General features: G+C 38.8%; 2 protein-coding genes across 3 annotated transcripts; both read left to right on the top strand.

Moving 5' to 3' along the window:
• Positions 1 to 276: 276 nt before the first annotated feature.
• Positions 277 to 4,517, top strand: pthlhb (parathyroid hormone-like hormone b). 2 transcript variants are annotated; one of them, XM_085165553.1, is made up of 3 exons: positions 277 to 480; positions 2,624 to 2,729; positions 3,263 to 4,517. In XM_085165553.1, the coding sequence occupies exons 2-3, from the start codon at positions 2,626 to 2,628 to the stop codon at positions 3,657 to 3,659; spliced, it is 501 nt and encodes a 166-aa protein (XP_085021679.1). In that variant the 5' UTR covers positions 277 to 480; positions 2,624 to 2,625; the 3' UTR covers positions 3,660 to 4,517. The 2 variants fall into 2 exon arrangements, with proteins under 2 accessions (XP_085021679.1, XP_085021678.1); XM_085165552.1 differs by lacking the exon at positions 277 to 480 and adding an exon at positions 1,904 to 2,459.
• A 3,692-nt stretch (positions 4,518 to 8,209) lies between these two features.
• Positions 8,210 to 11,228, top strand: LOC146515259 (galanin receptor 2a). Its single transcript, XM_085165551.1, has 2 exons — positions 8,210 to 8,431; positions 8,865 to 11,228. Exon 2 carries the CDS (start codon positions 8,887 to 8,889, stop codon positions 9,808 to 9,810), a length of 924 nt encoding a protein of 307 aa, XP_085021677.1. The 5' UTR covers positions 8,210 to 8,431; positions 8,865 to 8,886; the 3' UTR covers positions 9,811 to 11,228.
• The last annotated feature ends 2,275 nt before the right edge of the window (positions 11,229 to 13,503 follow it).

Here is a 13,503-nt window from a genome sequence, read left to right as displayed (position 1 = left end):
AACAAAATATGAATAGTAAACTAGATAAATGCTAACAGTATATAGATTTCTAAAATATGCCAATTCCAGATTCAATTAATAAATCAAGAGGTGTTATTTCACTCTGCAAGCAGACGACAAAAATTACATCATGACAAGGGGTCTAATAAAGAATTTAAATATGGATTTCCTATTTAACTACTTTTGTTAAGATTTATTTTTCATTAGTCTGATTTCAGCTTAGTGTGAGAGTCTTTACTGCATACAGCAGTCATTTATGGTCATGGTAGTTTCTCACTTACATGCTTTTACTGCGAGGTCACCTCATCTTGTGGAGTTGAGCTCATAAGGAACAGGCGATATGATATTAACTGAGGTGACAACAAGACATGGTCACATGTGTAATAAAATCTTCCGGACGAAATGTTACAAACGTGAGCATGGATGAAAGAAGCCAACAGGGAAAGCACCATCTGAACTAGTGAGCCACGCAAACTCCAGGTAAGTCAAAAATTTGCAATCAAACAAAAGTTGTTGGCATAGTAGTGCGAACTTTAAACTAGAGGACCCTTGGCTTTTAGCTTCATCCATGCTATGTTAACTCTATTGCTAGCATCCAATATGATGTGCTTTGTCATAAACATACAGAAACATTAGCCTGCTGTCACAGATACCAGACAAAGCATGCATGATTAAAGATAAAAAAACAAGTGACAAAGCTTGTAAAAACAGTAGAGTTCTATTTAGCTCAATACAAATAGCTGTGCCGCATTTAGGACTTTAGCATGGCACTGGTAGCACGTTTGATAAAACATAAATATATGTTTTGTGAGATATGCAATTATATAAAAATCATCAAATTAAGAAACTATTCCAAAAACTTATTTGTTTGCATACTGGTCTAGTAAATTATGAATGAATGTAATTTTCACTTATTTTTTAGCCCAGCTTTTCAAATGGTGACAGGAGTTGTAGTTCAAATTAACACTGTAAAAACTCACCCATGAAATAATTGCTAGAAAATTCATATTATTTTGAAACTCTAATGTTACTGAAACTTGGGGCACTTGAAGATTGAATGTCAATTTGTATATTTGAGTTTTAATTTTTTATTATTTTTGCTACATCTGGCATTTCTGCACAATTTATTGCTCACAGTAGCACTGCAAGTGTCTGATTGTGTACATCAGGCTTTTCAGGAAAACAAAACAAAACAAAGGTTCAAATATAAGCAATACATTATATTTAAAAAAGACACTCCTTCTTGCTGCATGCACTTCCACACTTGGGACATGATGCACTGTCTGTCAATGTGAGACTAAAAATACATGCACTTTTAGTCACAGAGGCACCTCTTACGTGAGAGTGCCAAACTTTAACAAGTGCATTTATTAAATCACTAGGCACTCGAGACTCGGTTCAGCACCTGAATATGCATAGTGAACCTCAGGTTGTATACAGCTGCCTTAATGCAAACCTCAGTAGTCTCATTATGAGCTGAATATGAAAGATACCTCAGAACCCACTGTAACCATTCGGTGGTGAGCTGGTTTGCAGAGGCAGAGTGGAGGTGAACTGAATGGTCTGCAGTGAGAGGCTGTGGGTTGGGTTTCTCTGAGGTTATGGTCATTCTCCCTTGGGAAAGTGGTTAGGCCTGGCTGTTTACTTTGGAGTAATCCTGCCCCTCCCCTTATACCATTCACTCTCTGCTTGGTAACTCGTGATTACCTACACTGGTGCACACCTGTCATTTCTGAGCACCCAATGAAAAAATACTAGTAGACTGCATTTTGAAAGTATGGCGAAATTCCATAGAAATTCCTCTAAATATATGTTTATTCATTAGGGTTTTTTTTCAGTACGCTGTTTGTTGTGTGACTGGACTTTGCATCAGTGCCACGTTCATGTCACAGCAGGTGTGAGTGAAGGGTTGGTGGGGAGTGAGAGTGAGGTGAGGGTTGGGAGGTTGGGCAGGGTGTTAGCACTGGACTTAATGGGTAGGGGCTGAGGTAGCGCATGCATCTTCACCCAAAGAGGAGTTTGACTTTCTCTCAGTGCCTGTTCTCACACGGACTCACACAGGCTCACACACAGAGCTCTCAGCTCGGCTCAGCAGCTCTGACTACCGCAGATGATGCTTCAGTGCGACTTCACATGAGATTACTGCAGGACTGAGCAGAGTTGTGGCTCTGCAGCTGATGGGCTTCTCTTCTTTCTATCTTTATCCCACTTTTATTCGGACACTGGGAAGTTATAAATAGCTTAACACACACTGTTGGGAGGCAAATTAATGGAGCCGACTCGGAGGGGATTTCCCTAGGCTACATTTACACCAATGGATCTGCTCACAAGTTCTGAATGGGCCAAATTGTGTTTGGCACATTAATTTTCACACATCTTTTTTGTGAAATCATTTTTGCAAGAACATCAACACTTAAGAGCTTACGGTTTTTTTGGGGGGGATTTTCACTGGAAACAAAGTAAGTTTAAATGTTTATATTTTTAGAGGACTGTTTAAAGGCTGTGTGTGTCATTTTTCAGATGAAATGAACTCTACTGAAAAAACAGACACAGTTTAGGATTAATTCATTACTCATTAGAGAGACTGATGATATTTATTGTGTTGCTTACGTGTTTGCCTCAGGGATGTGCTCTATAGTCGTGCTTCATCAGTGGAGTCTGGCTGTGTTCTTGCTGTGCTCTCCGGTGACTCTCGATGGGAGACCAGTTGATGCACTTAGTAGCAGAATGTGAGTTACCTTTGTGATACCTTTAAAAAAACGAATAAACAAATTCTATGCAAGATCTCAAAAAGCTGGCAATTTAAGAAAAAAATATTCGAGATTTTCTACAGTTTGAATATTTTAAAGTAAGGCATGGGATGTTTTCTCTGTTTTAGGTCCATATCAAACTCAGATTAGTGACAGCTCTCACACTTGTTTATGCTGCCACCTACTGTATTGAGGTTTCATAAAGCCTGACCTAAAATTTATAATAGCCAACCACTTCTAAAACTATAAAAGTACATTAACTTAACACTGAGATGTCAAATAAAATTCAAAGTTGGAACAAAAAAAGTTCTTAAATCAGGGACTGACTGAGAATCAGACACTTTATTAATCCCAGAGGAAATGATATATTCCTCTGGGATTAATGTTCAGCAGTAATCTAAGAGATATCAGAGACTGAAACGGATTTCTAATAGTCCACCATGTGGCTTTTTTACCACCTTTGTTTTTGATACAATTTAATCTAACTTTGGCACTTTTTTTTTTGCTGTAAGGAAGAGGTCAGTAGGCCACGCCCAGCTGATGCATGATAAGGGCCGCACCATACATGAGTACACGCGCCGCATGTGGCTACACGAGCTGCTGGAGGAGGTGCACACGGCTGACGATCGTGCTCCACCTGCACAAAGCAGAACCTCGAGCCAAAGCTTCAGTGGAAACCACCAGAAGCCCTCGGGGGCCACCAAAGATCTCTCTGACAGGTTCAGGCAGGACAGAGTGGGCTCTAACCTTCCTCAGGAGACCACCAAAGCTCAGGCTTATAAGGAGTCACTTAAAGTTGCCACCAAGAGGAAAAAAAAGGTGAGGCTGGGCCGGCGTAGAGAAAACGATAAGAAGAGGAGGCGAGCACGGTCTGTTCTAACAAAGGCGCCACCACGGATGGCTATCTAAAAGCAAAAAATTAAAAAAACAGTACCCTTTATGTGGTACTGCACTAAGACACTGACGCAGGCTGACTGATGCCTGACAGACTAACGATGCCAGACTCAGTCACTTTATATCTTAACCCTGAGTTTGTGCTTATATATTAATATTTGGCTTTGTTGTTTGTATTTTTGCTGTAAAACAATCTCACACTTCATTTTAGTTTCATGATAACACCTGCTTAGGTCCATATTTATTTGGAAAATCTTTACAACTCTGCAGCCCTGATTTACTTCCAAGCAGTGATATGTTTTGTAGTTTCAGATGTATGCAAGTAGAGCACGGGAGGAAGTATTTATTTCCTATACACGATAACTTCTACAAATAATGCGATGCTGGGCAACCTGCTTCTTGTTTGGCTCTGAGTGCTGACGGTTATGGACTTACACACAACAAACTGGTCAATGAATACATCAGTTCATAATTTATTGTACTTTAAAATGTATATTTATTTTGTGAATGTATTTCAGTGCTGCTGACTAAATTCCATAATGCACTTTAGCTGTATCCTGTATATGTTCTTTTGTGGTTGAGATTATGGTTTAGTAATTTTTTTTTTCTATGATGGTCCTGCTTTTCTTTCACACCTTAGATAACTCAGCGTACGCTTCATTAAACCCACTTCAATTACTTAACATTGGATTTTTCTTTTACATTAAGCCAGAATCATCTACTGGACAATGTTCTGCACGTGCACTGAGGGTATACTGTATAATTTTCCAGTTATTCAAACATTAAATATGTAGTCCTTAGAGCTATTTTTTTATTCTCTGTGTCTTTATTACCAGAATATATGCAGCTCAAATGGAAAATCTGGCAGCCAAAATGATTTGCTGAGAAAAATTATTCAAACAATTTGATTAATTGGGACTCTAATTGGGAATTCTAAAAATAAAGCATTTAATGGTTTGAATATTTAATTTTTGACTGTGAGACCAAAAGAAAGCAAAAAGAAAAAAAAAGAAAACGAAGCTTATAAAGGCACTGTTAATTGTGAATTTGTTATTCAAATTATACAAATGTAGAAAATAGGAGAAAATTTAGAAATGGTAAATTACTAAGAGACTAATAATCCTCTAAAACCATGGTTCAAGTCACAGCTCAAGTCTTTAGAGAGGATGAATTTAGAAAAAACATGAAAAAAACATTTTTTTTTTGTTTTTTTTTACCACAGACCTGATCATATGATTATATCCCCCTTTAACCAGGCATTGCCAGCTCCTCGTGGGTGTCACACTACAACATTATGATGCAGTGAACTGGGTCGGTCTGTATCACCTAGAAATCCTAAACTCAATGGCCAACTTGTTAGGTAGATATGTTGAGCTACTCACAAATGCAACTATCTAATAAACCAGTCACACCTTGTGTATTTAGCCATGTTGGGTTTGCTGTTTACTTTGGAGTAACCCTGCCCCTCCCCTTATACCATTCACTCTCTGACCTGAATGACCTGTTCAAGTTCAAGTTTAAGAATGGGGAAGCAAGGTGATTTAAGTTGTTGGTGCCAAATAGCCAGGTCTGAATATTTCAAAAACTGATGGTCTACTGGGATTTTCCAACACAAACATCTCCTGGGTTTACAAAGAATAGTCTAAAAAAGAAAAAATACTCACTGAGTCACTGTTCTCTGGGTAAAAAATGCCTTTTTGATGCCAGAGATCAGAGAATGGTTAGATTGGAAATACACTCACACAACACGACAAATCAACCCTTGGTGAAGCCCACACCGAGTGCCGTGCTAAGAGCAAAAACCCAAGGATAGAAATTAAACAACTTCACAAAAACTAGACAATAGAATAGTTGAAAAATGTTGCCTGGTCTGATGAGTCTAGGTTTCTGCTGCAGCATTTGGATGGTAGGGCTAGAATCTGGCATTAACAACATGAGAGCATCGATCCATCAATGGTATCAATGGTTCCAGCTGCTGGTGGTTTAATGGTGTTAGGGATATCGTTTTGAACTTGAACCCCTTAGAAATGAAGTGAGCATCACTTGTATCCCACAGCCTGAGTAATGTTGCCCAGTAATCGCTTTTTCACAGTGTACTCGTCTTCTAATGGCTGTTTCCAGCAGGATAACTTGCTCAGATCATCTTAAACTGGTTTCTTGAACGTGATCATTAGTTCACTGCACTCACCAGCCTCCACAGTCACCAGATCTCTACCTGCTGGACCACCTTTGGCATGTGATGAAACAGGAGATTCACATCACCAATCTGCAGCAATTGTGTGATGTTGTCATGTCAACGTGGACCAAAATTCCTGAGGAGCATCTTTAACATAAAAAGTTAAGGCAGTTCTGAGAGCAAAAGGGGATCCAACCCACTATAAGTAAACTTGGCATACAGTACTCTTTTATATCCTATAGATGTATCTATGCAATATATACATTTTCTGACAACACAAGGGATTATTTGCATCATCATCGATAACTAATCTGAGCTAGAAAATGCAATTTTTAAGAGCCTATTGTGACCGTGTGTTGCCTTTGAGATCACTACCAAGTTGGTTTTTTTTTATTTTAACCAGCACTTCAGAATAGAAACATATTCCATGAACACTGTGAATCATATAAGATTACAACATTTTCTGAAAAAACGTTTTATTTATCCAATAACTGATTAATTATTATATTATATTGTTATTATAGTGCTCATAGTAAGTTTTCCCTCAAAGCCTTTGAAAAATAGTTACAAATGCTGTATTATTATCAAGATAAAATAGTACGAATAATAGTAAGTGTAGCATTTGGGTCAAAACAGACATTTAAAATGTTTGCTGAAGGTAGCAGCGTGAAAAAAAAGTGTTGTTGACTTTCGGCATGAACAGAACACAATGAAGCTGTTAATGTTCCACTTGAGAACACGTGGCACTTTAACAGCCACTGATAATGGAGGGGTTAGCAGATGCATCGACGTCAGCTATCCTGAACTAAGAGCAGCAGTGTACACCATTAGCTAAAATGAGTCATAAAAGCTGTGGAAAGACTGATAAAGCCACCGTTAGGAGCCTGCAGCTCACAGTGAAGAAATAAAACAGTGCAGAGAAAAATTAATATCTAGAGACGTGAAAGAACAGAAAACATGATCAATGAGCTAGGTGGGTTTTTTTTTTTCGACATCGCTCACTGGCCATATTATGGGATTAGGGGTGTTGATTTGAAAATGTTATTTGTGCAGTATGAATGAACTTTACTTTCCTAGTTAGCATTTTAAACTACCCCCCCCCCCCCCCACCCCCCAAAAACAAACAAACAAAAAAACCCAAAACCAAAAACAAGACAAGAGAAAACAAAAACAAAACATCAAAAAAGCATAATATGAGCAAAAGAGTAGTGGTAAAGAGAGAGGTAAACACATTTATATTCATGCATTTCTTTTTATATGCTCTCAGGTTACATTTGATGTAGAGTTTTGAGAAGTATTTTGCTCCCTCACTTTGGTCCACACATATCCATAAATTCACACTGCAGGTAAGTACTGGTGAAAAGCTTGTGAAGCTAATGCTAGTTTGTTGCTATCAAAGACAGGTCGCGGCTGTGCCTACTTACGAAACATAGATAACATAAATCCATCTTTCCTTCTGTTCCTTAGTTGTGGTGGAGTGTTTTATGGGGTAGTGAAGGTGAACTTTGACCTTTTGGTTTTAAAACATTATTATTTTATCATTTTATCCTATTAGAAATTTGTGTAAAATTTTTGTAAGAATTAGAATAAGAACTTGTTTTATGAAGTAAAAGTAAAATCTAATCAGTTCATCCTTGAGTCCAAGTGAACATTTGTGATGAATAATAAGAAAATCTCAAGAAAAACATCTCAGGGCTAAGATATCACATTCAAACATAAAACAGTGAAATTGGCACAGTGCCAGCTTGAACTGCCAAATCTTGGAAAAGTTGTCATTCTGTCGCTTGTGTTCAAGAACAGACGTTTCTAGTTATAAATAGACTTCTGACAGGAAGTGTTTGGCTCACAGGGCATATGCACTCAGACATTAAACATTTCATATAAATACAGTGAATTGCTTGTGAACTCCTACTGCAGTAGGCCTACCCTTGAAGGTAGGCCTACTGCAGTAGCCCCATTTTCTGTCTTTTTCATGTTTTAAATGCAAAACAAATCTTTCCCTCAAGTAAAGCTTATCACTATCGTACTGCAAATATCACATTAGTGAAATGATCAACACTTTTGTTTGATTAGAGGTTAAAGAAAAACTGCTACTGTTTACTTTTGCAATGCTCATTGCTGCTGTTGCCACACATCTTATAGGGCATTCACATTTATCAGTGTGTTTATCACCTGCTCAGGTTTACATAGGTGCCTAGTTAGCTTTGATGATTAATTGCCAGACCAGACCTTTTACAAAGCACCTTTTATGTCCCTGAATAGGCCAGTGTCTATTCATGTACTGCTAGACTACAGAGCTTCAAACATCATATAACAAAACTAAGAAACATGAATGCTAACAAAACACGTATGCACTGTATATCACTGATCTCTCCCAGAGTGACCAGAGTCCATTCCTCTTTAAACCTAGTCAACCAGAATCAATCTGGCCCAAGTAATGTTTGCCTTTCTTGCATTCACATTCAGCGATCACACTTTGTAATGAGTCCTGAGAGGCTCTCACATCTCCCTTTAGTTTGTTTTAACGGGATACAAACCAGCAAACTTTTCATTTTACATAATGAGGTTAGTTTACTTGTGGACATGAGCTAATAATGGAGGTACAACAATGGTAAGTAAAAAATGATTAACCTGATGTCTCTTTCCAGTGCTATCACGTCTGAGTTAAACCATATTAATTTGTTTAACACTATATTTAGTGTAAATGTAGATATTTAGTAGCTTTCAGCGTTGTCTTGAAGTGATATTGAAATAAATTTGGCTGGACAGTAAACAAAAGTGTTGATCAGTACATTTACTCTGCCTTGCATCATATATGTGTTTTGGTATATATGTGTCATTTACTGTGACTTGTAGGTCTACACAAGCCTTACAGGTGACATGTGATGAAGCTGTCACTTGTGTGTTAACATTAAGCAGAATAAATGTGACATAAACAGGACTTCATCTTATTTAGTCATTAATCCAGCTTTTATTTCCCTAATTAATTTATTGTTCTTTTTTATCCCAAATCTCAAAATCCAAATGTCATTCTTTTCTGACAGATGATGTCACTCCGATGACAACATGGCTGTTCCCAACACCTATGGGTTAATCTTTGCCTGTACCTGTGGTGTGATCCTGGGCATTGGGCTGTGTGCCAACCTGCTGGTCTTCTCTTTGTTTGCCAAGTACAACACACTGCGTAAGAACCGGCTCGATATCCTTCTGTTCAGCATGACTCTGGCGGACTTCCTAACTCTCCTGCTCATCCCTTTCACACTGCACTCTGCTGTAAGTCACTCCTGGCCTCTCGGTGACATCTCCTGCAAGGTTTACCAGTTTCTGCTAGCCTTCAGTCTGGCAGCTAGCACCTATTCGCTGTGCGCTGTGTCCATGACCCGAGCCATGATCATCACCAACCCGTACCAGCCTCCCACCATGGATCTGGTCATTCTTATGTTTGTCTTGGTCTGGGCCCTCAGCTTCTTTATTAGCCTGCCTCTGCGAATGTTTGCTACCAAAAAGAGCATGGGCCCAAACCTGACAAACTTCACCTTCTGCCTTCCAACCATTCATGAGCACCACTACCAAGTGGTCCTAAGCCAGTTTGTACTTTACTACTTTATTCCGATGCTAGTCATTGCATTCAACTATGTCCGTCTGGCTCTGTTTCTCCACAAGAGTCCCGTAATGTCAGTGTCCAGTGCCAAAAACACCCGCAGAGCCTCTGTCATGGTTTTCTTGGCTGCAGCTACCTTCTCAGTGTGCTGGCTGCCTAGTTATGTGCTGGAGCTGTGTGTGTACCTGGGGCTGTATCGCCACAGAGCGGCTTGGGATATATTCCACTTTATCTGTACTGTGCTCCAATACCTGCACCCCTGTGTCAACCCAGTGCTCTATGTGCTGCTGTCTAAGCGCTACCGCCACAGGAGGGCAGCCTGGCTCTTCAGCTGTAACAGGAACAGGGTGCAGCCGCAGGTCACCAGTGTTACCACGGACAGCCTTTAGAGTCAGCTGATTTGTTTGTGAGCTGAAGACACCTTTTTGGTACAGTTACTGTTTGTACAAATCAAAATTTCTGCTGTGTCTGCCTTTTTTTTAGTTGTTGCTGTTGTTGACATTTGTGATTATTTCAGTTAAAGTGTACGCTTTAAATATAGAAGTAAGTAGACACGAAAAGTCTATTTTCAGGCGTGACACATCTGCTATGTGCCTTAAAAAGCAGGAGGAATCAGTTTCTGTATCGCTATCTTAATGACGATTTGAAAACAATATCCTACTTTTTTTTTTTTTTTTTTTTTTTTTACAAATGACTGTGATTTCCCACCACCATCGGGGGGTCATGTCATGTATTATGTCATTTGGAAAATTTCTTTCCCCATCATGTTGAAATGTGTTTGAGGATTAATACAGATCTGATTACAATGTATCTGTTTTAACAGAAACACATTCAGAAGAATCATGAGATCACAATCACTAGAGAAACCGTCTGTATTTGTGGTGTAAATGTAAAAATATGTAGAGGTTTTTCAGACTTAATACATCATGAAGCTTGAATGTTTTTGTATCCCTCTTTGGATTTTTTCCTTCACTTTTTTTAAGGGAAACTTTGTACACAATCTTTCGCTGTTACTTTCACTACTTACACACGAAAAATTTCAGAATAAAACTAATATGATGGTCACCTCAATTATTCTGTAGTTTTATGTTTTTAACAGTAAACAAACAGATGGATAAAAGGTCAGGACACTGATTGCACACAGTTTGCCTTTTCTTTTGTTTTGTTTCTCTTAAATATTCGCTTCTGTTTCTAGGAATATAATAACAAGCCTCATAAAACACGCTGCAGTGTTCAGGTTGCTGTTGTGACAGTACTTCATATCATTCAGAGAGGATCTCATCCTGTGGTTCAAAGCACTCCAGTCCCATCCATCTGGGAAAAAAGTGGAATTTGTAGTCCTTGTTTGGCTGTGATGACCAGCTTTGAGGTGGAGGGCCACTCTAATCAGAGCCTGTAGCAGGTGTAGAACTAGCTCGTGTGTGATTAAGGTTACCACCAGGGGCTGCAGTCAAAGATGGTGGGCACTGAGTTCATTGACAGGGTGGGAGACTCACTAGAAACCAGCTGATATTGATTCTCATTTTTTTGTCATAAAGTACACAGAAAGTAGAATATTACTTGAAAAAACCCCTGAAATTTAATTATTTAATAATTTATTTGAGAAAGCTGGTCTGCTTCCTGTTACTCTTTACACATGTGTGCACATACCACCACCCACCCTGCCACAAATCTGGTTTCCATTCACAGAGCAGTTATTCCTCCGAACAGCCATAAATCATTCAGTAAATTTTGCTACTTTGGCATCTAATGGCTATTAAATATGGGCTATATGATCCAGCAGTATTACACTACATTACATGTAAGGAAGAACCCAGGGGTCAGCCACAGCTTTCACCTTCACACAATTCAATTGAGCCATCAAAAGTGACATCTCGAAAGCCTCGGGTCCAAACTCTCACACTGGAGAGTTCATGTAAGCGTGATTTTGTATTTGATATTTCTCTTAATGCTGTTTTGTGATTGTCTGAGGGCAGTGACTGCATGATATAAGGTGATGCAATTAGCTGTTTACTGGGGGTTTAACCACATCCTAACTGCACAATCAAACCTTACCAATAATGTTCATTTAAAAATGAGCTCAATCCTTCAAGAGCTGCTGATTAACCACATGGCAACACCGCCAACAGCGGTTGATATTTCTCTTTCACAAAAAGATCACAGGTCCCAGATAAAAGCCCATGTCTATGTTCACACTCTTTGATGAGCCAGGCCTAAAGTTTGTGGAGGGTGTAAGATGATGGCTGTGTATCAGGTGTTGTGGTTAAACAGAAAGCAGAGTGAGAGAAGTTATAATGAGGCTGGCTGAGTTCTGGCAGCAAGTAATAGGAGACAACCAGCCCCTCCCTCTGTCAGCTCGCCCCCTGACTTTTGGCCTTCTCTTTACCGTACAGCAAGGGCAGCTGGCCTGACTTGTACTGACCAGTCAGGCCAGTAGTCAGTCCCTATGCTGTATGTGGTGGGACAATAAAGAATGCACGCAGAGTGTTTCAGTGTAGCAAAAATAAATGTACTGTTTTCAGAGGAAGATTAGTGATAAAGAACATGTTCTCATGCATTTGTCAAAATAACTTTATCGTGGCAAAGCTAGAGGATGCTAATACAATTTGGCAGGGAAAAAAAACTATAGGTAACAATGTCTGGTTATTAAATAGCTTGCCAAGCTATAAGTTGTGCAGTCGTAGCTGATTGGTTGGTCCTTTGTGGAACAATAGCCAATACGATCAGAGCTATTTGTGTGTTTTAAGTATGAGGATAGATCAAAAATTGTCAAGAAAACATGGATGTACCTCAGAGGTATGAAAAACAAAGTAAATACGAAGCAACTTTAAAATTCCTCTCTAATGGCCAGCGGGGCACGACTCCTCCGGTCGCAGAGGTCCAGTTGTATGGAAGTTTTATTTTATTTTGAAATCAGTTTAATTCACTGTAGTTGTTGTTATTGCTGCTGTGGTAATTAGGTTTTTACTGTGTTGTTTAGTTTTTGCAGTTTTGATGTGATATCTTCCCGTGTTACCCCTTGTGAAGACTACTAAGAACTTCTACCCTCTCTGTGTGTTTAATGATAGTCCTATTTCTAGTGATGTTTTTTCTTTATTTCCCATTTTTCTTTAAAGCTTTCTTTGCATTCTTGTCTTGTTTTACTTCCTGTTTTGTGATTATCTCACCTCTGTGTCACTTTTACCTTCATCTCATTCTTCTCCTGTTTGTCAGTCCCCAGACAGTCGTCAGTTTAAATATAGTCCTGTCTCCTCTCTGGAAGAGGATCTGTGTATGTTCCTGGATGTGTCCCCTTCCTTGTAAGATTTACTCAGCGTGTACTTTGTGTGTCTTTGGCTGCTTGTGTTTTCAGACTTCTCTTTTTGTTACCTTTGAACTTATCAGCAGCAGCTAAAGCTTGCTTTCACTTATTTTGCCTCTGTATTTGGGTTGTCAGTGCCATACCCTGATAGGTGGCTGCACCCAGGTCACATGAGCGGTCGTTGTCCTGGGAGTTTGCTCACTTGTGCTGGTGATATCATTTGTTTGCATATTTTGTTAGTGTGGAGTTTTACTTTGTATTAGCAGTGTAGTTTGCTTACTGACAGAATAAGTGCCCCAGTAGTGTGTAGCTGGCTTCCAGCAAGTGTTGTATGACTTTCCTCCTCATCGTTCTTTCATCCCTTATAATGCAGTTTTACTCATGCTGAGTTGTGGCCTCAGTTGAAGCTCACACGTTGCATCTTATTAGCTTATTAGCTTATATATATATATATATATATATATATATATATATATATATATATATATATATATACTTACTTATAATATGTATACTGTGAGGGACAGAGGTGGTTAGACATGAGGACACGGTGCGTATTTTGAAAAAGTGGATTTTATTTACCCCCAAAATGCAAAAATATACAAAAAGAAACTAACACTGAGCAGTTAAAACAGGGCAAATGAACTGAACTCAAGTCAAAATAGCAGCTTTATTAACTGCTCAACAAAATAAAATCATCTAACAGCAAAGAATCAAAACCAACAGTTATTTTAACGCTTACCTCAAATTAATACTCCACTTAATGTTGAATAAATGAAAA

This window comes from Neolamprologus multifasciatus, chromosome 7 (genome assembly GCF_963576455.1).
Source record: "Neolamprologus multifasciatus chromosome 7, fNeoMul1.2, whole genome shotgun sequence".
Classification (NCBI taxonomy): Eukaryota; Metazoa; Chordata; class Actinopteri; order Cichliformes; family Cichlidae; genus Neolamprologus; species Neolamprologus multifasciatus.
The sequence above is the reverse complement of the archived record's forward strand: the minus strand, read 5'-3'. Positions and strand labels throughout refer to the sequence as shown.

Coding starts and splice junctions, on each gene's coding strand:
- LOC146515259 (XM_085165551.1), top strand. CDS start 8,887: ATGGCTGTTCCCAACACCTATGGGTTAATCTTTGCCTGTACCTGTGGT.
- pthlhb (XM_085165553.1), top strand. CDS start 2,626: ATGTGCTCTATAGTCGTGCTTCATCAGTGGAGTCTGGCTGTGTTCTTG. Junction 2,730..3,262: donor GATGCACTTAGTAGCAGAAT/GTGAGTTACCTT, acceptor TTTTGCTGTAAG/GAAGAGGTCAGTAGGCCACG.